The 24,785-nt window shown below is 36.8% G+C and overlaps 4 protein-coding genes across 4 annotated transcripts in view; 2 read left to right on the top strand and 2 right to left on the bottom strand.

The window, feature by feature from the left end:
• The window catches only part of LOC135713470 (fatty acyl-CoA reductase wat-like), a 59,649-nt gene extending 56,189 nt beyond the window's left edge, over nt 1-3,460 (top strand). The window contains exon 7 of the mRNA XM_065236595.1: nt 2,758-3,460. Coding sequence (XP_065092667.1) covers nt 2,758-2,986 — 229 coding nt within the window. The 3' untranslated portion in view covers nt 2,987-3,460. The remainder of the gene's footprint in view (nt 1-2,757) is intronic.
• The window catches only part of org-1 (optomotor-blind-related-gene-1), a 259,354-nt gene that overhangs the window by 230,737 nt on the left and 3,832 nt on the right, over nt 1-24,785 (bottom strand). The gene's annotated exons all lie outside the window — the stretch shown is intronic.
• On the top strand, nt 10,490-11,389 carry LOC135713475 (uncharacterized protein F58A4.6). Its single transcript, XM_065236599.1, has 3 exons — nt 10,490-10,832; nt 10,898-11,012; nt 11,076-11,389. Exons 1-3 carry the CDS (start codon nt 10,540-10,542, stop codon nt 11,352-11,354), a joined length of 687 nt encoding a protein of 228 aa, XP_065092671.1. The 5' UTR covers nt 10,490-10,539; the 3' UTR covers nt 11,355-11,389.
• Nucleotides 11,466-24,785, bottom strand: part of LOC135713471 (bleomycin hydrolase) — a 40,766-nt gene continuing 27,446 nt past the window's right edge. The window contains exons 2-6 of the mRNA XM_065236596.1: nt 24,483-24,640; nt 24,038-24,421; nt 12,331-12,806; nt 12,148-12,268; nt 11,466-12,083 (exon numbers count right to left, since the gene is read on the bottom strand). Coding sequence (XP_065092668.1) covers nt 11,865-12,083; nt 12,148-12,268; nt 12,331-12,806; nt 24,038-24,421; nt 24,483-24,640 — 1,358 coding nt within the window. The 3' untranslated portion in view covers nt 11,466-11,864. The remainder of the gene's footprint in view (nt 12,084-12,147; nt 12,269-12,330; nt 12,807-24,037; nt 24,422-24,482; nt 24,641-24,785) is intronic.

Genomic DNA, 24,785 nt, shown 5'->3' with positions numbered 1-24,785 from the left:
TTCGACCATTGACAGTAATTGATGGTATGCTCCCATCCAGAGTTATGTACTTTGACTATATGTTTTTAGTATTACTTCTACGTGAAGTCAACGATTTACATAGTTGAAGATGCTAATTTCAAATAACAGACTGTAGTGGTAATTTTTATACGATAGATGGAGTATATGAAAGCATAGAGTTGATAGTTCCGTTAGAGTACGGCCGTGTGAAGATTGTATATAGATATTAGAATAGCGAACTAGGACAACTTTTAAGGAAGGTACAAATCGGTTTTTTCATCTCTCTTTACCAAACTCCCCCTTTGGAGAGGGATGGTGAGGGGTGTCCCCCCCCCCGCCACCACTGGCAAAAAGAGATGAAAACCGACCCGTTCGCTATTCTAATTGTTGTCCTAGTTCGCTATTCTAATATCTATATACAATCTTCACACTGCCGTACTCTAACGGAACTATCAACTCTATGCTTTCATCTACTCCATCTATCGTATAAAAATTACCACTACAGTCTGTTATTTGAAATTAGCATCTTCAACTATGTAAATCGTTGACTTCACGTAGAAGTAATACTAAAAACATATAGTCAAAGTACAAAAAAGTTGTTTTCTACAAAGTTGCTTGAAATTAGCTATTACTTTGCCGAAGAATGTATACCTTAATTTATTCAAACAAAAAAGTAAGATTTATGATTTTAATGATAATAAGAACCACCCTAGAATTAATTTTCATAAAAATAAGGGCCTAACTATAAGGAACAACTTTGTAGAAGAGGCTTTTAGTCTAAAGTTTCAATTTCAGGTTCAAAACATATCATTCCACCTAAATCTGCATTCTGGACCACTGTGCATTGTGCAATCAGTTCCTATACTTATGCTGTGGACGGTATTACCATTGAGGTAACTCTAAGACTAAAAGGTCCCGAAGAAACGTGCTCAACTTTTTTGACTCAGTTCTGGTATTCTTTTCGGTCCCAAGCTAATCGATGCACCCCTCAAAACATAGGAAAATCCACGAACCCCTCATTTTATCTGTATAAATTTCATAGCGAATCAAAACAAACATAGTGTAGTACTGATAAAACTGCCATTGATGTTGGCTTGTAAAATCTTGAAGTTTAACATCCATATTAACATGGTTCCGGTCATGTCCCAAATTAGCAACTTCCCCCGGGAATCCAGAACCTTCTCTAGGATGGGCATCGCTGAAAATGATTCTGGAGGCATCGCTCTGAACAATCATGAGGATTGATACCCAAATTGACGTGACTCAAAATATTAACATTACTGGTCACTTTACCGGAACCAAATTCAAGAAAATGGATATTGGATCTGTGGACAGTATAAAATTTAGAATTGCTTCAGGAAAAAATATAAATTCAAATAAATTTACATAAAAAATAAAATCATACAAGCGATGAAAAAATCAGTTTTTGACATACCACTAACAAATTCAAAGCATCTCTGATGGCCACTAACCACCACCAATTTTAAAATTATTTATTAAAACTGCTTTAATTTTCCCGTCAAAAGCATCTGGTTCATCTAAATTGGATTATGTTTCGAAAATGTTATGCCATTTTAATCCCCTGTATGACAGATGATATTAGAATTGCTGGGCAAATGGAGATTTTCAGAATAGTACTTGATGAACCTGACGTCTTGAACAAAAACCAGAGGGATTCACGGAGATCTTTGATCGCATGAAGTTCTTTAAAAAATTAATGGTCAACATGGCATTATGAGTGAATATCTAAGAAATGTTATTTGAATTGATGATGTATTGAATATCTTCAGAAAAATAGTCTGCAATAATTTCTTATTGCTGACTAAAGCTTGAGTCATTTAATATCTGGACGCACTGTTTATTTTACTGCAGTGCTCCTAGCGGTCGGATCTGGAATGTTTTGACAGCAGTTTGTTTGGAAATGCTTCTTCTTTTAGTGCTGAAAAGTTTGTCACGATTCATTTGGTTTAAAAGAAGTTGCACTTAATGATCACAGATCTCCACAATTCCACTGCCCAGCAGTTCAAATCATATCTTCAAGATACCTGGTTGTTCAAAAATTATTCAAAAAACCTCCAAGTGAACATCTCCAAAATATCCTCAAGATATTTGTTTTAGACTTCAACTTGATCAGGTATCATTCTGAAAATCTTAAAATGCTCAATAATTCAAATCACGTCATCAAGATATTCTCATTGATTCCAGGAAATAGCATCAAGGATCCTGAAAACTTCAGGATGATTTTTCAAGATTTCAGATTGATCAGACACCATTCTAAAGATATCCAAGTACTAAAAGACGGCAGCTTAGAAATTATTCTAGACAAGCTGTAATAACAAATAGTTTCATAGTTCAAACATTTGAGAATGTTTTAGCATGTGAATGTACTTACTCTTGGTATATTTTTTACGCGGCATTTTTGTTTTACACTGTACATCCGGAGAGCTTTGAGATTTCGGAGTAATTGTTTTTGTAAACAAACACGTCTATCGCCGATTTCTCATAATTGAAACTCAATCTCACAAATAAACCATACCAAATGATAGAGGAATAATGTATCTACCTGTTTGTGCAGTTAATTGCCTAACTGTCATATTTGCCACAACAGATCAGATCCGGATACATTGTGCACCACTCTTAAGAAGGTGAAGGCTAGACCTACATTAATTCGACTTTTAACCTATTATCAAATATTTCCCTTGTGAATTGGTAAATATGTCTCCTGTAACAAAAAATATTCTGTTTTTTTTTTTTCAGCATGAACTCACAAGACCACCGGCAGTACCCTTGCGATAATCGCTCCTACACCTGGCGGCTGTACTTCGAGCGCATCATTCCTGGTCTGAAAAAGAACTTCTTTAAGGAAGACCTCAACAATGTCAAGGAGGCCAAGCAGGCGCTTCGGAAGAAGGAACTGACTGTCAGCAGCATCCTGGCCGTTTTCTTTACTTTTATCTTATTCCAGCTGTACTATCTGCTTTTTTGAATTCAATATACAATCTAATGAAACGAAAATAGGCTGCGTGATTCTGGTCACGCATGGAGTGTTCAGGTCTGATTTGATAAAATAAGATTACTCTGTAACCTTAGATAGGGCACTCTCTCTAGTGTATACAATAACATGTTGACATGGCTACTAAACGGCGGACGTGTTCAGATTCTTCGAGGGCAGGTAACATGGAGGTAACCTTGAACACATGTTTGTCGCGTTCATCACGTGAGCGAATGGCGGGTTAGCAAAAGCATAGGTCATGTAAATAACGGTTTGTTTCTAGCATTGATATGAAAATGTAAAAAAAGAAATACAAACATATAATTCACACACAAAACAACAACTACAACACTTCCAGCCGTTTGTGCGTGCACCGGCTAAATTTAAATCTAGTTTATAATGCTGCTTGCTCAATCTTTTTCCATCATGTATTTATTAAATTGAATTTGTGTGCTCCTGTCGCTTAAAATAAATTTAATTATTTGACGGTAAATAAAGCTGATCAAGAAAAGATTTTTTATTTCAATCAACAATGTAACTAATCCGAAAACCCCTTCATGTTATTCCATTTCAATTCATTGACTGTTTGATCAATCAATGCCAACCCCTGAGGCGAGCTGCTTTGTGCAATTCCTAAAACGATTTCCACTTCGTTTTTTTTCTGTCTCTGTCCGTACATTTCACACTTAGTAGGCTGTTAAGCTCTCCAGCGGAAGCTGCTTTCATAGCATAGGCACACAGATCTGATTAAAAATCACGTAAAACATGATTGTGCGAACAACGAACAGACCTTGACAATGATTGTGTAGCACAGCTATCAAAAGGCTTGCTTAATTGCTTCTCAGCTAATGAATTAACCAGTACAGTACGATTTAAATGTAAATTTTAGACCGGTTATTCAGATGCTACAGCCCCATCTAAATGCATAACTGATCGCAAAACCATTCGCTCTGGCTATTTTGTTGATGATTTGCAATCACTACCTACATATAGGTTTAAAGCGTAATCGAAACCTGTGAAGTAAAAGTAAAATCATTCAAGCGTCACCAGCTCATCAACGTATTAGTCGTGCTTAATTTTATACCGTTAGATGACGCATTATTAGAAGAAATGCACCAGTTTGAACAAAACCTTGAATTTTAGGCTTTTTTTTCCCAATATGTTAAAACTGCGGAGTGCCTGTAGAGAGAGTGACGACATCTCTCGACAGCTGCTCTAGTTCAACCGTAAAACAGCTTTGTCTGTTTTCGTGAAAAGAAACCCATTTTACAAATCTGTCATGTGGAGTAACGTTGGTGGTCTAGCTAATATTGTTGCGAGACAAAGTGGTACATAACCACTCGAGTATATATTACAGTAGACGCTATTATACCAACAATCAATACGAAACTAACGATTTTAAATTGGCTCACCACTTTAGTAGCCTATTGGTCCCAAGTAAACGATTAACGTACCCTATTCTAGTCGAAATTCTAGTACTACGCAATGTTTGTTTTGATTCTCTATGAAATTTTGACAGATAAAATGAGGGGTTATTGGTTTTTCCTATGTTTCGAGGGGTGAATCGATTAGCTTGGGACCGAAGAGAGTACCAGAGCTGAGCCAAAAAGTTGAGCACGTTATTTCGGGACCTTCTAGTCTTAGAGTTACCTCTATGATTATACGCAATACTCGAATAATAAATTCCGTTCAACAAATTTCTTCAACATTGTGGAAGAAAGATACTTAAATGTGATTACACAAAAAAGTTGATGATAAAACCATAGAGGTAACTCTAAGACTAGAAGGTCCCGAAATAACGTGCTCAACTTTTTGGCTCAGCTCTGGTACTCTCTTCGGTCCCAAGCTAATCGATTCACCCCTCGAAACATAGGAGAAACCAATAACCCCTCATTTTATCTGTCAAACTTTCATAGCGAATCAAAACAAACATTGCGTAGTACTAGAATTTCGACTAGAATGGGGTACGTTAATCGCTTGCTTGGGACCAATAGGCTAGTCAAGTAGTGAACCAATTTAAAATCGTTAGATTCGTATTGATTGTTGATAAAACTCTAAATAATGTGTACCTGAAGAACTTTTTGGCTCAGCTCAGGTACTATCTTCGGTCCCAAGTTAATCGATGCACCCCTCAAAACATAGAAAAATCCACAACCCCTCATTTTATCGGTCAAACTTTCATTCGGTAAAAAGTTATCACATCTAATCCAAATGCTCTTGCACTTGACTCAGTCTGTTACGCGGCACTACGAATCGAAGTGATTTAACATTGATTTTCAAGTTATTAGCGTTTTGAAACAAAGTGATTTCAACAATCAATACGGAACTAACGATTGAAAATTGGCTCACCACTTGACTAGCCTATTGGTACCAAGCAAATCGATTACGTACCCCATTCTAGTCAAAATTCTAGTTCTACACTATGTTTGTTTTGATTCGCTATGAAAGTTTGACAGATAAAATGAGGGGTTAGTTGATTTTCCTATGTTTCGAGGGGTGAATCGATTAGCTTGGGACCCAAGATAGTACCAGATCTGAGCCAAAAAGTTGAGCACGTTTCTTCGGGACCTACTAGCAACAATCAATACGAAACTAACGATTTTAAATTGGCTCACCACTTTAGTAGCCTATTGGTCCCAAGCAAACGATTAACGTACCCTATTCTAGTTGAAATTCTATTACTACACTATGTTTGTTTTGATTCGCTATGAAAGTTTGACAGATAACATCAGGGGTGTGTGGATTCATGCAGAACATGCAGGGGTGAGTGAAATAGCTTGGGACTGCTTGGGACCGTTGTTCTGGTACTGAGTGAGCCAAAAATAATAATGATTTTCTTCGGGACCCAGTGGTCTTAGAGTTACCTCTATGCTACTAGTCTTAGAGTTACCTCTATGGTGATTTGTCGTTGAAAAATATGTACTGTATAACATCTTTAAATCAAAATGATTATCATTTGAATCGGAACCACTGTTTTCATCCATTGAATTTGATTAGTTTTGCTTTTGGAAGCAAATGTCAAAACTCACATGACAAACATTACTCGCGAAGATGGCAAGTCAACAACAAATGAAGTTAAGTGAGAGAAGCGATAATTCCATAGAGATAACTCTAAGACAAGTAGGTCCCGAAGAAACGTGCTCAACTTTTTGGCTCACCTCTGGTACTATCTTCTGTCCCATGCTTGTCGAATCACCCCTCGAAACATAGGAAAAACCAATAACCCCTCATTTTATCTGTCAAACTTTCATAGCGAATCAAAACAAACATTGCGTAGTACTAGAATTTCGACTAGAATAGGGTACGTTAATCGTTTGCTTGGGACCAATAGGCTACTAAGTGGTGAGCCAATTTAAAATCGTTAGTTTCGTATTGATTGTTGATAATTCTTCATCTCCACCCGAAATAATTTGCGTTCTAGAGCGTGAGTAATACGAAATTGTTGCTATAGTTAATAATAGTGTATTATTGAGATAATTTCGATTACAAAACAGGGTCAAACTTATCAAACTTATTGCTCAATGTCTCGCCTTGCTTCTTCTAAAAGCCTTGCGATGTTGTTCAATGTCACTTAGAAACATGTGATCTGGGTAGTAATATGATATGGTCATATTCTGAATAACATATAACTAGGCTTGTAGCATGAACAAGGTTATATATTTATGTAAACCCATTTTCAGCAAAAATTAAATCCAAGGGTACATTACTTAAACTTAAGGTTCAATTTACTTTGATGCATTTTCGAAAAAATCAAAAGCAGTTTTTTTCGACGCATTATTTCAGATTGCTAAAAGCTCGCGTCATTTTGTGTAGAATAGCAAAAGGAATCGAATAGTGCGAGCATTTTGTAATCTGAACTAATGCGTCGAAAAAAACTGCTCTTGAATTTTTCGAAAAAGCATCAAAGTAAATTGAACCTTAAAGTGATAGATTGTTAATATCAGTATGATTGACATTACGAGTTCAAAGCACAGCACATCAACAACTATGTGCAATACAATCTAAAATGAAGTGATTTGCTATTGATTTCATCGTGCTTCGATATGATCTCTTCCAAGGGATTTGCACATCGAATTGAAATGTTTGGCAAGTAGCGCAAATTCAACAGCAAATCACTTTACATGAACATGATGTGTTTTTTGCCGTGTGGGAGATTGCCGTAAAAGCTCAACGCAGATGTCGCCACTGCATGATGATGATAATGTTGACAGACTGCATATATAATTCGTGAAAATTAGCGTTAAATCATAATTTTCATCAAGCCTGTGTAAAATCCTTCCAATATAACATTCGAATTGAAGAAGAAAACGTTTTTACGATCAGATTGATGTGCATCTTTGACTTTTCCAGATGAACCTTCATAAAATATATTCATTTCATTTCGCGGCTCCATCAATGCTGCATCGTAAATATGATGTAAACAGAAGTAATTTGCTCAATTACTCAAAATAAAGATGATTTGTCATCTTGTTATCACTTTGAAAACCATGTAGCACCAGTTCCAAATCAAGTTCCGTTGCGTTTTCCGTCGAAAATTGTGAGTATCAACATGTTTGCATAGAAAAGGCCAAAATGAACATTTATTGAATATTGGCGTCCTATACAACCAATTTTCCATTACCACCAGCATGATACAACCTTTCCTAAGTAATTTCCGCTTTCATCTTAGTGGAAATCGCACATATTCACCATTTTCCGAAAAATGCAGCTGCGCAGGAGGTAACCTCTCGCTGTGGGTGCAAACTTGTTATGCATTATTTTCCATGAAAACATCTCCGATCCATACCGAAATAATAACAATTAGTTTTCAAACACGATTGAAGCAAAAGTTTCCACGGGAAATTATTAGTTTTTCTTTATGGACCGATTTGCCCCAAAAATAATCTGTTTTACTTGGAAAATTTGGAAACTATTCTCCTTCTAGTAGTTCTCACTTCGAAATGTAGGAGGCGAAAGCTTGGAAAAGTTTCACTGCAAGACGCCAATAGCGAATCAAAACACAAACATAGTGTACACACCAAATTTCATAAATCAGTGCCAACATTTCAAAGGGGCGTAATTAAATTTGTAAACAATGGCTCTAGTCGCGAGTTTAGTCGTCAATTTCTCGCGAATGAAAACTCACTCATGAAAATGAATGACATGTTTCCAGTATCAGCTAAGCATTTGTAATTTGGAGGGGTGGGTTTTCATTTGCGAGAAATCGACGTCTAAAGCCATTGTTTACAAAAGCAATTACGCCCCTTTGAAATGTTGGCACTAAAATCTAGTTCGGTACTTTTTTTTGCTGGATTCGTTCTGTAAAATACAATTTTACCGAAAGCTTTGTAAAAAATATTGTTTTACCAAATTTCCGCAATCAAATTGCTGAATTTCCGTAATTTACTGAAATTTACCATAAACGGTAATTAAAAATTACTGATTAAAACTGTAAATGGCTGAAATTCCCGAGGGGGACGACTCTATCTACGATGCAGGAAATATTGTGTTTTGCTGTGGCTAGCTGTGCGAACGCTGAGTAGATAGAAAGAAGATTTATCACGATTTTGAAGATTTCCTGCAAAAAGATTATACGCGATGCACGTAGATGCGAGAAATGAAAGAAGATTTTTCGAAGATTTATTCGCTAGTGTGAGATTTTTTTTCGCCCCTCTCGGAAATTCCGCAATACTGTAAAAATTATGACGAATCAACTGTTAACCCAATATTTTACAAAAACAAACAGTAACTGCTGTACGAGATTTTTGTAAAATTTACATACTGAACATTTGTGTAAACTTCATAATATCAAACCCAACTTTTGCTGCCATTTCTAAGATGAGTTTTCTTCTGTGCTCCGTTGTTAAACGTAAAGCAAACCCCACACGCATCAATATATTGACGCGAAGGGGAATTATTGACAATAATATTGATGATGTGAATTCAGAAATATTGTCAATCTCGATGTATTGACGTCAATATATAATGTATTGACAATACGATTATTGTCAATCAAAGCATCCGTGTAGGGTCCACTTAAGAACTTTACTTTTTTACTACAATCCATTCGCTGAAAGTATAATTCTTTTTCATTACTGGGCTTTCAGGTGCGATGGCTCGACATTAAGCGACCACACATAAACAGCATCCTTCCAGAAGCACACATGAAATTTATTAGTCAAATGAATAGTATGTGTGGACATATTACACATATTAAATATGTATCCGACACATAGATATCATTTGTTGATCACATTGCAAAAATTCATGTGTGGGACATATAAAAAATATCTTTGAAATTTTATCGGTGTATGAAATTTTACATGGAAATTCGTCAATACAAATGTGTGGAATTTTATTAGTGTAGTCCCTAATAAAAATAACCATAAAAGAGAGCTTAACGACGTGTTCGGTGTATCATCCAAACTATTTGTGGGATAGTTTATCCATTCGGGCTAAAGTTCGTTTATGGTATTTGTTTATTAGGGGTTACTCGTGACCACCCGTAAAAAAAAGTCCAATAAAAATACAATGATTTTCATTGTCATTGTAACCTTGATATTTATTGTCAAAACATTGGACATTTTTGTCCATTACCATAAAATCACAACGAAATTCATGGTTCACAACAATGAAAATCATGGTATTTGAGAAATTTACAGGAAAAAAGGGGGGTTGTTAAGCATCTTAACAATAAAAAAAGTGATTTTTCTCGAACAAATTTGATCTCATCACACTAATTTTCATTGTTTGAGCATTGGATCGTTAAAAATCGAAATTAATGTTTTCTCTCGTACAATAATTTAACAATAAATTTTAATGTACTCGAAATTCAACAGTAAAAATCATTGTAATTACGTTGTTTTATTATAATAATTTTTTTCGGGCAGTGACCTAACACAGCAATACAAAATAAAAATAAAAAAGTCCCTTGCTCACTGAACGAGAATTTTGGTGTATACCCCCCTTGACCATAATTCGGTGTACCGCGTGTACCTATAGTCGCTATAGTCTGGCGGATAGAATCTCGGGAACCAATTGAGCTGTCAAATAGCGGAACCAATCGAGCAAATCACGACCAACAAAAAAAAAGAGCACATCAGCTATTGCGAACAAAACTTCGGAAACCCTTTTCTCGTGACTCAAGGCTCGCATACGCAAACTAACACCATCTTTGGGTTGGGGAAAGTTTTCCCTATCCGAAGATGCCGGTAATTTGCGTTCGATTGGCAAGGAAAGAATAATCAACGTTTGTGTATAAAAGTTGATAGTACTTTTTCAATTGATGGTCTAAAATATATTGAATTGGTTCCGCTTTTTGATAGATCGAAATTCTATTCGCCAGACTATGAATATAGCGACTATACGTGTACCGGGATCGAAGGCTAGCTAGCACCAATCATTGTTTTGACATTTTAACCCGCAGATGCCAACGGTGCTAACCCCGACCAACTGAAAACAAATCAGCTGTTTTGTGTTGACGAGTGATGCAAAAAAGGAGCAAAACGTAGTTTTTAGCTGTTCGCTGTGGTTAAGAATATTGCTAATCCTCACTATATCGGTAGAAAATGACTTCATATTACGTTCAAGATTACTCTGACGCTCTAGACAAGTTCAGGATATGCAGGAAATGTTTGAAGAAATGTGAAAAACGCTACAAGTTCAACGGTACCAATGAGAGAAGTTTTCCAGTCCTATCGGTTAATTCGATAGAACTTAACCGTTCCTTGCAAAATCTCCGCTCTTTTCCTTTGTATAGGCTAATGATTGCCAACCTGATCGTTGACTTTTGCGACAATGATCAACAAAGGCTGGTGATAAAAATCCATCCTCCTGCCAAGGAACCCCTAGATTATGCATGGTTAGTGATGCTTTCCTCGTGAACTGCATTAAATGAATTCATTTATGAATAATGTTTCATTCAAGGGGTGAGAGAGCGAACCGAATGATTTGGGAACGCATCGAGCTGGATGAAATGATGTCCTGGCTGTCGACACTTGGAGGAGCATTTTCGGCATTAGGAGATTATAAATTAGCTTGCGTAAGATGGAGTTTCGATCGAGTTGTTTCAACGTTATTCCAATGACCGCACTTTTTATTTCAGGCCGACATTGCCGGTCGAATTTCGGTCCAACAAATGAAACTAGCCGTTCGATTGGGAGAACCGTCCGTCATAGCGCGGTGTCGTCTCTATATGGCAATTGCAATGATTCAAAAGTATGACTTCGCAGGATCCAAACAAATCGTCAAGAGGATCTATCGGAAGGAAAAAAGGCAAACAGAACCGGACACTAGGTTGGTGAATATGTGCCTGGGAATATGGTCAAAGTTGAGTTACGAATATGACTTGTATCAGAAGAAGCTGAACAGACCCAAAGAATAAGATTATGACTGGTTAGGTTAGTCAGTTCCGGAATGGTGATAGAATAAATTTCAATGCAAACGAATAGTAGAAAGCTGTCATCATTTCGACCCACGAAAGCCATTTATGTGAACAATTTCAGTGTTGTTATATTTATTTTCATTAAAAAAAATACGTCTCCCGCATTCCTGTGACATATATTGATTATTAATATGTTATTCATTTAAATACAGTTTACATATTAGCTAATTTATGTTATTTCTTGTCAAATACAAGAATGGCTTTCAATTCAAGCTTACACACGTATCTGCTTTAACACGCTTGTGAATTGCAACACACGCTCCGCCCTTATTTTTGTTTGTTTTTCCTACAGCTGCTTTCAATTAAGAAGCTTAAAGTCTTTCCGCTTTTAGCAGTTATTGTTTTGTTGTGTATGCTTTCGTAATATAGTACCTAGTATAATTTATCTTTCATGCAAAGTGGACAAGGTCTAAATAACCGCACTGCGTCGTGTGACTCTATGATAGTGATTCACTTAGCCAGTGTACCCATCGGGTCCCATGCAGGCAGAACGGTTGGGGTCAAATCGAAAACGTCAAGTACGTCCTGTGGAACTATGCTGCGATCGACCACCACTTCAAACACGAATTCCTTGAACCATTCGGCCGTCATGATGAGATATCCCTTCTCACCACGGTCCTCGCCCCAGGAATTTTCCACGCGGAACTTTGTCGGTCTTTGCGTATTGGGCTGCAAGTAAAATATGTCCAGGAATTGATTTGATTTAAACACCAAAATTAAACCAAGTACTTACGTCAACGGACACCCCAGTAAATACCATAGCGTGAGTCATCATCGATTCTCCGTACATTAAGCGATCTGCCTTATCCATAGTAGTTTGAATATCTACTCCAAATACTAACTTGAAGTCATGTCTATAATGAAAGTAATCTGAATAATTAACAAACCCAACAAAGAAACCCGAAGCATTACATACATATCTAGATCCTCAATACCCTGTTTGCCAGCAAAGCGTTTGCTAACTTCGCATCCGAACCACACCGGTTCGCCGAGTTTCAGTGCTTTCGTCACCAAATCCAACAACGTGTCCACCGGTTGATTGTTGTACAGCACCGGTCGCCCTCCCACCACGTTCCCCAAGCAGTCCACGGTATACGACCGTCCGTAGGGGTTCGCCTCGCGAGGATCCGTCACCAGGCACACCTTATCGTCGACATTAAAGTATGGCTTGACATACTTTTCGTAGAAATCTACCGGTTTGATTGGTCCGATGCTTAGATATTTCTTGCTCTTATCGTAATACTCCCAGGTAAACTTCTCCGGCGGAATGCCAAGACAGATGGCGACCACGTTGTACACTTCGTTCATTTGCTCCTGGATTTTGGCTTGCACGTCTTCGTCGCTGGCGCCATCGGCGATGAGCGTACGTAATACTTTAGCGTACTCCCGCAGCTGAAATGAAGGGAAATGTATGATAATGATTATTATTTAGTGACCACTCGATCGAAGTTGATCTACGCTGAGGCAAAGGAACGTAAGAATTTCATAAGAACGGCACTTATGAAATTTCGACGAAAGGATTTATTATGGAAATCATAAGTTTGGCTTATGAAACAGACTTATGAACTCTAAGTATAATGGAAAATAGAATAGATTAAAGGTGTATAAGATCCACTCGTAGTTTCTCGTGTATTACGATAATCATTAATAAGCCATGCTTATGAAATGCAAAACTCATGCCTATGAAATTCATAAGTATCATATGAAATCAAAATTGTCTAGGTTCATAAGACATTGTGTTAAGATTTTTTGCCTCATTGCATTGTCGACATTGCAATATGGTTTCAGGAGGTCCTCACAACTTCTTATATATTGAGTCTGATAGTTGTCTGTCAGTCAAATGGTTTATGGTTGTGGTCTCTTGTTTTCCAAAATGAGGCCATTCTAGCTCAATTTTGTTTCAGAATTGTTGTAACACTTTGCCATAAGACTCCTCCACCTGTAGTTTTAACAAGCACTTGACATACTTTTCTAAACAAATTCCGCAGATTCTATAACATTCCCCAGGAAAGATGCTGAAATTAGTAATTCATCACTTTTTTTGGTCATTTGATATTATATTTCAGTGTTATATTACAGAACAGAATTATCGCGGAATTTCGATTCTAAGCTGCCTCCCAAAAGCTCTGGAGAAGATCGTATATGAGGTCGTATATCAAGCGGTTAGGCCAATAATTACCGAACATCAGCACGGCTTCGTGAGGAAACGCTCTACAACAACCAAGTTAATGGTGTTTGTCAACTCGCTGATCAACTCCATTGAAAAACGACGACAAGTTGATGCGATCTACGTGGACTTCAGTAAGGCGTTCGATAGGGTTCCACATGTGCTTGCAGTGGACAAAGTGAGGTGTATGGGATTACCTAATTACAGTCTTACTTAACTGACCGCTCTGCCTATGTGAGCATTAACGGTGTTAATTCGCCTAGTTTCGAGATACTCTCTGGTGTTCCCCAAGGTAGCCATTTGGGGCCTTTAATTTTCATCCTGTTCGTGAACGATCTGTGTAGTCGACTGTGTTCTTCGAAACTTATGTTCGCCGATGACTTAAAGATCTTTCGTACAATTAAGTCAAGACTTGACTGTTGCGCACTCCAGAAGGATATTGATTCCCTTTTGCGCTTGTGTACATTGAACGGTATGCAGGTTAATGTCACAAAATGATGCGCAATATCTTTTAGCCGTTCACGCGAGCCCTTACGACATGACTATAGGATAGGACTCAGTAGTTTGCTCTTCGTTTCTTCAGTTAAGGATTTGGGTGTTATCATCGACTCTAAAGTCAGATTCAATGAGCACATCTTCATGATAACTGCTAAAGCATTCGCCACATTAGGTTTCTTGAAACAGTCCGCATCGTGCTCTCTTGCCGTGCGGATCTATTTGCCTTTTGCTTAAGGAAGTGTTACTACTACCTAAAGCTACAACAAATTTAAACAGCACTTTTCAGTGCTCAACCTGTAAAAATTTTCTACCTTGTTCAACTCCTCTTATTCCTCTTCGATCCTTGTTTGGACCCTACCCGCGGTAATCCTTCTTGGATATCGATTTGGAAAACTCCTCTTCGATCCTTCAGATTCTTATAGTAATCTGCTTGGAAGTCGATTTGGATAAAAATTTACTGCCGCCATGGCGCCTAAACGCAAAAGAAAGGGGCAAACTCTTGACCCCCCTTCTGATGAAATTAATTTGAGTAATCAATTTGATTTGCTCACGGATGATGAGAATGATCCATCATCCAAGAAAAATTCTAGTAAACTTTCCCGGCTTAATGCCAAGAAGGAAAAGATTCCCCCTATTGTGATAACCACTTCCGATTTCCATGCTCTTCGCATGGAACTTTTGAATTTCGTGAAAGTTAAGTTTTCACTATAAATTGGACGTCGGGGTGAATGCCGTGTATTGGCTGAAACCTTGGACGGATTTAAATGTCTTCTCAAGTATCTTACTGAGAAGAAGCACAATTTTTTTTACTTACGACACCAAAACTGAACGTGTGTTCAAGGTTGTCATGAAAGGACTGCCCAGTGGTGAATCCCTGGATCAGATCAAAGATGAACTGGCAAAATTACTTGGAGTTGTGCCACTCCAAGTAATCAAAATGAAAATGAAATCCCGTCCTGGCGATTCGCGCAACGGAATTTCTAATGATTTTTATTTAGTTCACTTCAAGTCTAGTGAACTAAACAACCTTAAGGCCTTAGAAAAAGCTAGCCTTATGCTCCATGTCCGAGTGAAGTGGAAGACTGGAGGAAATTTCCAAAACCTCACTCAGTGCCGTAAGTGCCAGGGATGGGGTCACGGAACTAAAAATTGCTACATGCCAGCTAAATGCATGAATTGTGGTGATTCCTCTCACGCAAAGGACGACTGTCCTGTGAAGGAAGATCCTAAGAAATTTAAATGTGCAAATTGTGGTGAAAACCACAAATCCAACTTTTGGGAATGTAAGACTCGCAAAGCGATCCTACAATCTCGTTCTAACCGACAGGTAGGAAACGCTCCACGTTTCCGACCAGGTACAAATTCCTCTGCTGTTAACAACGGTCAGCGAGGAACAAATTCTACATTCGTACCCGTCGGTACAAATATCACCCCTGCTTCAAATGTTTCATCTGTACCTACTTCCCTCGCTGCTAACAATGTTCCGCGAGTTAATGGGGCTACCTATGCTGCTATTGCAGCGGGTAGAAATCAAAATACTAACCAACGTTCTAACGGAAATTTTGACAATTTTGACTTAGGAAGCATTACTGCTCCTAAAATTGAATTTTTACAGAATTCATTAATTGACATGATTTCTGATATGCTTAAATCTAACTCCATGTTTGATGCTATTCAAACTGGAGTAAAATTTGCTAATAATATTGTCATGACTTTAAAATTCAGTAATGGATTTTAAAGCATTAAACATTTTAAATTGGAATGCTCGATCTCTTAAAGATAATGAAGACGAGCTATTTAAATTTTTGTGAGTTCATAACGTGCATATTGCCGTTATAACTGAAACTTTCCTTAAACCTGACCATAAGGTTAAGAAGGACTCAAATTATTTAATTTATAGAAATGATCGTCTTGATGGACCCTGTTCAACACATTGTAGTTTCATATTTATACCTATGATCTTGACTTTTTTACCTAGGGGATGAGTACTTAAGGGGGTTAGATTTTGATAAGTTCTTTAGTGGGAATGACACTGATGAAGACTGCACATTGTAGTCGAAATACGTATCTGTCATGGATACAAAAATTAATTAAGTGGAATTAAATGGAAGATAAACCCTTTTGCTGTTTTATTTAGCATTCCGCTAACAACCCAATTTCATTACTTCATTATGATGGCTACCAAGCCTTTGGGGATTTTCCTTATTAGAGATTTGTATAGATTTTTCTCCTTTAGCTTACTTAAATCTTTGGTTTTTATTAGTTAGGTAGGTTCCGATTCAACACATTGTAGTTTCATATTTATACCTATGATCTTGACTTTTTTACCTAGGGGATGAGTACTTAAGGGGGTTAGATTTTGATAAGTTCTTTAGTGGGAATGACACTGATGAAGACTGCACATTGTAGTCGAAATACGTATCTGTCATGGATACAAAAATTAATTAAGTGGAATTAAATGGAAGATAAACCCTTTTGCTGTTTTATTTAGCATTCCGCTAACAACCCAATTTCATTACTTCATTATGATGGCTACCAAGCCTTTGGGGATTTTCCTTATTAGAGATTTTTCTCCTTTAGCTTACTTAAATCTTTGGTTTTTATTAGTTAGGTAGGTTCCGATTCAACACATTGTAGTTTCATATTTATACCTATGATCTTGACTTTTTTACCTAGGGGATGAGTACTTAAGGGGGTTAGATTTTGATAAGTTCTTTAGTGGGAATGACACTGATGAAGACTGCACATTGTAGTCGAAATACGTATCTGTCATGGATACAAAAATTAATTAAGTGGAATTAAATGGAAGATAAACCCTTTTGCTGTTTTATTTAGCATTCCGCTAACAACCTAATTTCATTACTTCATTCATTTGAAACCAAAGTTTTTGAAACTTTGGGAGTTTCTGTTGAAACAAAATTTGGACAACTTACGTTTATAGCTGCCTATTTGCCATTCCAATGCGTAGGCCAGCAAATGAATTTTCTCAAGGGTGACCTTCAGAAACTTACCCGTCATAGGTCTAAATTCTTCATTATTGGTGATTTTAATGCAAAACACCGCTCATGGAATAATGCTGAAAGCAATTCCAATGGTAATATTCTGTTTGATGATTGTTCTGCAGGTTATTACACTATTCAATATCCAAACAGCCCAACATGCTTTTCTTCTGCAAGAAATCCCTCAACTATTGATTTGGTCTTAACTGATTCATGTCAACTTTGTAGCCAATTGGTTACCCATGCTGACTTCGGTTCTGATCACCTTCCAGTAACTTTTGAAATATCCCAAGAATTAATTTGTAATCCCAACAGCTCTACTTTCAATTACCATAGGGCTGATTGGGAGCAATATCGAACATTTATGGAATATAACTTCGATCCAAACATTCCTTTGCAAACCAAAGATGAAATTAATTATGCTCTTGAATCTCTGACTACTTCTATAGTTGAAGCAAGAGCTGCCTCAGTACCAAAATGCGAGGTTAAATTCGATTCAATTATAATAGACGACGATCTTCAGCTCTTGATCCGTCTTAAAAATGTCCGTAGGAGACAATATCAAAGAACACGCGATCCTGCCATGAAAGTTATCTGGCGTGATTTACAAAAACAAATTAAAAAACGATTCTCTGCCCTGAGGAACAAAACTTTTGAAAATAATGTTTCTAAATTAGACCCGAGTTCCAAACCCTTTTGGAAACTCACAAAATTTTTGAAAAAACCTCAAAAACCAATTCCAGCGCTTAAAGAAGGTGGTAAAATTTTGATCACAAATTTGGAAAAGGCTCAGAAACTTGCTAAGCAATTCGAGAGTTCCCATAATTTCAGTTTGGGTCTTTATTTATTTATTTATTTATTCGTCAATCAATCAAATCGTAGACTACATATTAACATTAAGACTTATGTTCTATGACTTCGCAGGGTTCTAAAATATATTTTTAATTCTGTTGAGGGCATATTTAGGTCAATCATTTCACAATGATGATTATAAACAGTCATCATCTGATTTACCGGTCCAAATTTAGCGTAATTGGTCCGATGGCGATCTACTGCGAACAACTGTCGATTGCGTAATTGTCGGGAAGGTGCATACAAATTTAACCTTGACAATAGATCAGCTGAGTCAATGCGTTGCGAAATGATATTGTTTAATAAAGAAATCTTTGCGTAATCCCGACGTTCTTTCAATGTTTGAATGCTGATCAGCAAGCAACGTGCTTCATATGACGGGAGAGGAAAAGCCGTCCAACCTAACTTACGTAATGCATATAATAAAAATTGCTTTTGGATTGACTCTATTCGTTCTTCATGCTTTTTCATATAGGGTGACCAAACAACGCTACAATATTCTAAAATTGACCTCACATAAGCAACGTAAAGTGATTTAATTGTATAAGGATCTTTAAAGTGGAGACCGAAACGTTTTATAAAATTAAGCATATTGCCTGCTCTATGTATTATTGTGTTATAATGGTCCACAAATGTCAATTTAGAATCTAGAATAACACCTAAATCTCTTACATTTTCACATTTTTGAACATTTTCATTACCTAATGTAATACAAAGATTTTGTTTGTTTAGTTTTCTACTGTACGTTATAATATTACATTTTTTGATATTAAGTTTCAATAAACTTTTACTACACCATCTGTAAAAAACATTTATTTCATTCTGAAACACATTCATATCGTTATCGCTTCCTATTTCTAAAAATAGCTTCATGTCATCAGCGTATATAAGTACCTTGATATTTTTTAAAATAAGAGAGACGTCATTAATGTACAAAATAAAAAGAAGAGGACCTAGGTGCGATCCCTGGGGAACCCCTGACGTGACATGAATTGGCTTAGATGTTTTTTCGTTGAATCTTACAATTTGCTGGCGATCAACTAAATACGATCTAATCCAGGTGATGAGCTCCATCTCAATTCCCATTTTTTTCTAATTTAAAAATCAGCATTGGGATATCAATTCTGTCAAACGCTTTACTGAAGTCTGTATATAGAGCTTCTACTTGGTTACCTCTGTCCATTGCATTTAATACAAAGTCCACAAATTCCAAAAGGTTTGTGGTGGTTGAACGGCCTTTAAAAAATCCGTGTTGTGCACTAGTTATTCTTTGTTTTATTTGGCCAAAAATGTTTTTATTTATAATTGATTCGAAGAGTTTTGGAATGCACGAAATGATAGCAATCCCACGATAATTTCGAATATCGGATTTTTTACCTGATTTATATATGGGTATTAAGTAAGATTTTTTCCATACCTTCGGGAATATACCGGATTCAAGCGACATATTAAACAGCCAGAATAAAGGGGTTGTGAGTTCAGTTGCTAAGTTTTTCATAAAAGTAGGTGGGATTCCATCTGGTCCTGAACCTTTAGTGGCGTCCAAATCTCGTAGGCCATTCCAAATATCATGACGCGAAATGTTATTAACGCCAACAGTAGTTGAAAAGTCAGGAAAATAAGAAAAATATTCATAATCACGATCATTATCTGAAAATTTCGTGTATGTTTCTTGAAAAAAAGTGGCGAAAAGATTACATATATCATCAGAATTATTACCTTCCTTTTCATCCAATGTCATTTTTGATGGAAAACTGCACGATTTCATTTTAGTTTTGACGTAATTGAAGAAGTTTCTTGGACATGATTTAATTTCATTCTCAGTTTTTATGTTATACTCAGAAAGTGCCAAAGAAATTGCATCATTGAGTTGATCACAAATCCTTAAATACTTTTCGAGATTATCACGATTTTTATGTTTTCTGTATAATTTGTGAGCTTTTTGTTTACGATTTTTCAAGTTAATGATATGATTAGTGAACCAAACCGGATATTTGGAGGAATAATTGCGTCGTCTCCTTTTTAATGGAATTTCCTCGTGAATTACGTCAAACAGAATTTTATAAAAAACCTCCACGGCACATTCAACATTTACCTGATCCTTCAAAATGGTTTTCCAATTTAGTTTACTAGTCCTATTGAGAATCAGGTTGCTCGGGATTTTCTGAATATTTTCTCTCGGGAAAATATTTTTGATGATTCCTGGGGGACTGATTTGGACGAAGTAAGGTCTATAACTAAAAAGTTTCAAAATATGAAAGCTCCAGGTGATGATGGAATTTTCTATATCCTCATCAAAAAACTCCCAGAGAGTACCTTGTCTTTCTTGGTAAAATTATTTAACAGATGTTTCCATTTGGCATACTTTCCTGATAAATGGAAGAATGCAAAAGTTGTTCCAATTTTGAAGCCGGATAAAAATCCAGCTGAAGCTTCTAGCTACCGTCCAATAAGTTTGCTTTCTTCAATAAGTAAACTTTTTGAAAAGATAATTTTAAATAGAATGATGCTTCACATCAATACGAACTCAATTTTTGCAGATGAGCAGTTTGGATTTCGCCATGGGCATTCAACTACTCATCAACTCTTAAGAGTTACCTATTTAATTCGTTCAAACAAATCTGAAGGCCACTCAACTGGAGTTGCTCTTCTAGACATAGAAAAAGCATTCGACAGTGTTTGGCATGAAGGTTTGATTGCTAAATTGAAAAAGTTTAATTTTCCACTTTACATTATGAAATTAGTTCAAAATTATTTAACTGACAGAACTCTACAGGTAAATTATCCAAATTCCAAATCTAATCGACTACCTGTTAGAGCAGGAGTTCCTCAGGGTAGCATTCTTGGGCCTATATTGTATAACATTTTCACTTCGGACCTCCCTGATTTGCCTCAGGGTTGCCACAAATCTTTGTTCGCTGATGACACAGGCATTTCCGCTAAAGGAAGAAGTCTTCGTGTTATTTGCAGCAGACTGCAGAAAAGTTTAGATATTTTCTCTTCTTATTTACAAAAATGGAAGATTTCTCCCAACGCTTCCAAAACTCAACTTATAATATTTCCACATAAGCCTAGAGCTTCCTTTTTGAAACCTAGTAGTAGTCACATAGTCACTATGAATGGAGTTCCAATTTCCTGGTCAAACCAATTAGTGAAATATCTTGGATTAGTTCTTGACCAAAAATTAACTTTTAAAGATCACATTGAGGGCATTCAAGCCAAATGTAACAAATATATAAAAATGTTTGTATCCTCTTATAAACAGGAAATCCAAACTTTGCCTGACGAATAAACTTCTAATATTTAAACAAGTTTTTAGACCGGCCATGCTTTACGCTGTGCCAATATGGTCTTGTTGTTGCACTACCAGGAAAAAAGCACTTCAAAGGATTCAGAACAAAATTCTGAAGATGATTTTGAAGTCGCCTCCCTGGTACAGTACTACCGAAGTACATAGAATTTCGAATGTTGAGACTTTAGCACAAATTTCCAACAAAATAATTAATAATTTCCGGCAAAAATCGTTACAATCCTCAATTGCAACGATTAATTCCCTTTATAAATACTTAGATAAGATTTAGTTTTAGTTTTTTAGTTTTAGTTTTTTAGTTTTAAGCTATCAATTGTTATACTGACATGCAGGTTTAAAAACCCTGTTTAAAATACTGAATTGCCAAGACAGGAACAATGTAAAAACACTTAGATATATATCATAACAATTAAGGCTGGTAAGTTACTGTAGTAACTGGAGCACCTAGGTTAAAAATGAAATGTAATTTATTTTGAATTTGGAACAAATAAAGAGTTAAAAAAAAGGTTTCTTGAAACGAAACACAAACGCATTCCCGGACACCTACGCGCTGAAATCACTATACTGTGCTCTCGTCCGCAGTCTTCTAGAGTATGCTGTTGTTGTGTGGGCACCCTTTCACGCTATTCAAGCTAACAAAATCGAAGCCATTCAGCGAAACTTCGTAAGATACGCTTTACGTGTTCTGCCCTGGAACGATTCGGTAAATTTGCCGCCTTACGAAGAACGGTGCAGGCTGAGTGACCTGGACACGTTGGCAGCAAGGAGGAAACTACTTCAGCGACTTTTCGTGTTTGGATTGCTTAACGGTGACGTGGATTGCAACTCTCTTGTGAGCCAAATCTACATCAATACTCCTCAAAGAGTTCTACGTAGTTACACGCTTCTGTGGCAACCTACCCATCGTACCAACTATGGATTCAACGAACCGTGGACTTTGTGCTGTCGTGTGTTTAATGAAACGTTTGATGTATTTGCTTTTAACATTAGTAAGTCTACTTACAGACATAGAATTCGACACCTAGCCTAGAAAATATCTATACAACATTATGTTGAAGATTTAATTAAATAAATAAATAAATAAATAAACAGCTTAATATACATATTTGATATTTTTCATGATAAAACTCTCTGATTAGTTTCACTTTACTATTGATGATACACTACGTTTACTTTTATGGAACAATGTATTCATCAATTCCAAACCATTTTATAGCTCTTTAGAAAATGACAACCTTCAAGTTTTCGAGCACTTCGTTCACCATTTAAAAAGTGAAAGGGTCTATTATCCCTAATAAAAATGTTATGGTTAATTTGCTTAACGACGTGTTCGGAGTATCATCCAAACCATTTGTGGAATAGTTCAACCATTTAGGTTATCGTTCGCGTATGGTAATTTTTTATTAGGGATGCAATCCAATTCAACCAGTCGGAAACTGTTAAACCTGATCGAAGAATTGTTCGACCTGAGCTGAAGAATTTCTCGTGATGGATTAAAAAATCGGTGCACCGATTACAAATTTAGAACAAATTTATATATTCCACACGTTATTATCCCAAATGGTCATTACCCCGAGTCTCTTGCGAAAAGCTATTGATTATATATTTTCCTTATATATTAAAAGAAGGGAATATTACCTTCTTTTTCATACATCCAAAGAATTAATTAATTTCTCTTTTTTATATTCAAAGAAAGGAATATTCCTTTCTTTATCGTTTGTCCAAAGAATTAATTATTTCTTTTTGTTATATTTTCAAAGAAGGGAATATTCCCTTCTTTATCATATATTTAACGAATTAATTAGGTTCTCTTTTAAATATTAAAAGAAAGGAATATTCCCTTCTTTATCGTATAACCAAAGAATTTATAATTTTCTTTTCTTATATTTTCAAAGAAGGGAAAACCCCTTGATCCATTAAGGTCTCCTAAAACCTATTGACCCATTAAGAAGTTTTCCTCTTCTTTTTATATACGCGAAAGAAGATTCCAGGAGTGACTATAATAAACAAAAATAGTCAATCTGTCATTCTGGGGAATGGTTTTCTGGGGAATGTTATAGAATCAATTCCGCATGCACGGCCAATGACAACGATTCAAAATTGAGTGAAGGTCCACGCACATTAGATCCGGATCGGACGCGTTGCGGCAAAGTGACAGCTAAATCTATTGTCAAATTTACGTTAACGCAACGCAAACGGATCTAATGTGGGTGGCCCTTAAGAGTTACTCATATTTGAGTTCAGGTTACTCAAATTCACGAAAAAGTAGGTCACTCATAGAATGAATAAATTTTCCGACGATTTTCCGAGGATTCTCGAATATGAGCAAAACTGGTTGTGGTTTTAGCCTGTGTAACCTGTGTACTTTTATTTTTAATTTTCCACATATTCGAGAAGTTTTCTGCGGGAAAGTATCGGTAAATTTACTCAAACTATGAGTGACCTACGTTTAACGATTTTGAGTAATCTGAACTCAAATGTGGGTAACATTTTTTGTCCATACGCGATTGGTTTGGAAAGTATTTTTTTTCTAAATCATAAGGCATAAACTCACGCCGACCCACGCCGCCGACAGAAAATAACATATCACCCCGTCGCCGAGTATATTTTGATCGGCGCACAGCTCTAAATTGTATGAACTTTCAAAAGTTATTTTGCCTTTTATTAACGAACCGTTTGGTAGTCAAAAGTCCCCTGTCTGAGTGTACCAAGTTATCAATTTTAGAAAACACTCACCCAAAAATAAGCCGAAAACCCAAATCGCGCACAACAAAGCGTGACCCAAATTACAACCTACCTTACTCTTGATAACGGAATTCATCCTCGTGCTTGCTTCGCAACTGTAGCTCTCCGGGAAGCACTTTTTCGGCATCAAACCGTGCTTGTTGATTAGATTCACCAGCATGTCCCACTGGCCACCGTCGCACGTCGGATCCGACAGAAGGAATGCTACTAGCCGGCCATCAACCGTTTCCCCTCGTCGAGCAGTATCGACGACGTTGTTCAGGAAGTAATTGGCCCGTTCGATTTTGTCCCAGTAGAAGAGGTACGCCTGGGAAAATTCAAACTCGTCCAGGTTGTACTGCTTGATGAAGGGAATCCGGATGCAGTTCAGTGCCGCAAATAACCAGCAACGGCCGGAACTTTTCTGATTCGTCAAAGGTTTGCCCTCGTTTTCAATCTGTAAACAAAAATGCATTATTTAGGTTTTAGATAAGGGGTGGTTGCGCCTTTGTTCGTACCTTGTATGTGAATACATGCTGAGTGTTTTCCAACGCCTTCCGCGACATACACGCTTCGAATGGATCTATCCGGGTGCAGACATTTTGCGCGAGGACATTTTTCGGACACTCGTAGAAGTCGGTCCGACATTTCAGGAAAAAATCCTCTGATAGCGGCGCTGTTCGAATGAAACCAAATAGGGATAGTCATGGTTATTTATATTTAAAATAATCTACTGATTGTTTATGAAAAATAAACGCAATTGAATATTAGCTTCGCACCTCTATTACAACCGCAGCAGAGACGTGTCACCATCGAAAGGA

This window comes from Ochlerotatus camptorhynchus, unplaced genomic scaffold (genome assembly GCF_037179485.1).
Source record: "Ochlerotatus camptorhynchus isolate MF236.1 unplaced genomic scaffold, CSIRO-AGI_Acam_v1.1 ptg000556l, whole genome shotgun sequence".
In the NCBI taxonomy this organism is placed as follows: Eukaryota; Metazoa; Arthropoda; class Insecta; order Diptera; family Culicidae; genus Ochlerotatus; species Ochlerotatus camptorhynchus.
This window is presented reverse-complemented; position numbering and strand designations above follow the sequence as displayed.

Excerpts from the sequence above, each read along its gene's own strand:
- LOC135713475 (XM_065236599.1), top strand. The coding sequence starts at position 10,540 with ATGACTTCATATTACGTTCAAGATTACTCTGACGCTCTAGACAAGTTC. Across the intron at positions 10,833-10,897 it reads GAACCCCTAGATTATGCATG|GGGTGAGAGAGCGAACCGAA; the intron begins GTTAGTGATGCT and ends GTTTCATTCAAG. Across the intron at positions 11,013-11,075 it reads GAGATTATAAATTAGCTTGC|GCCGACATTGCCGGTCGAAT; the intron begins GTAAGATGGAGT and ends TTTTTATTTCAG.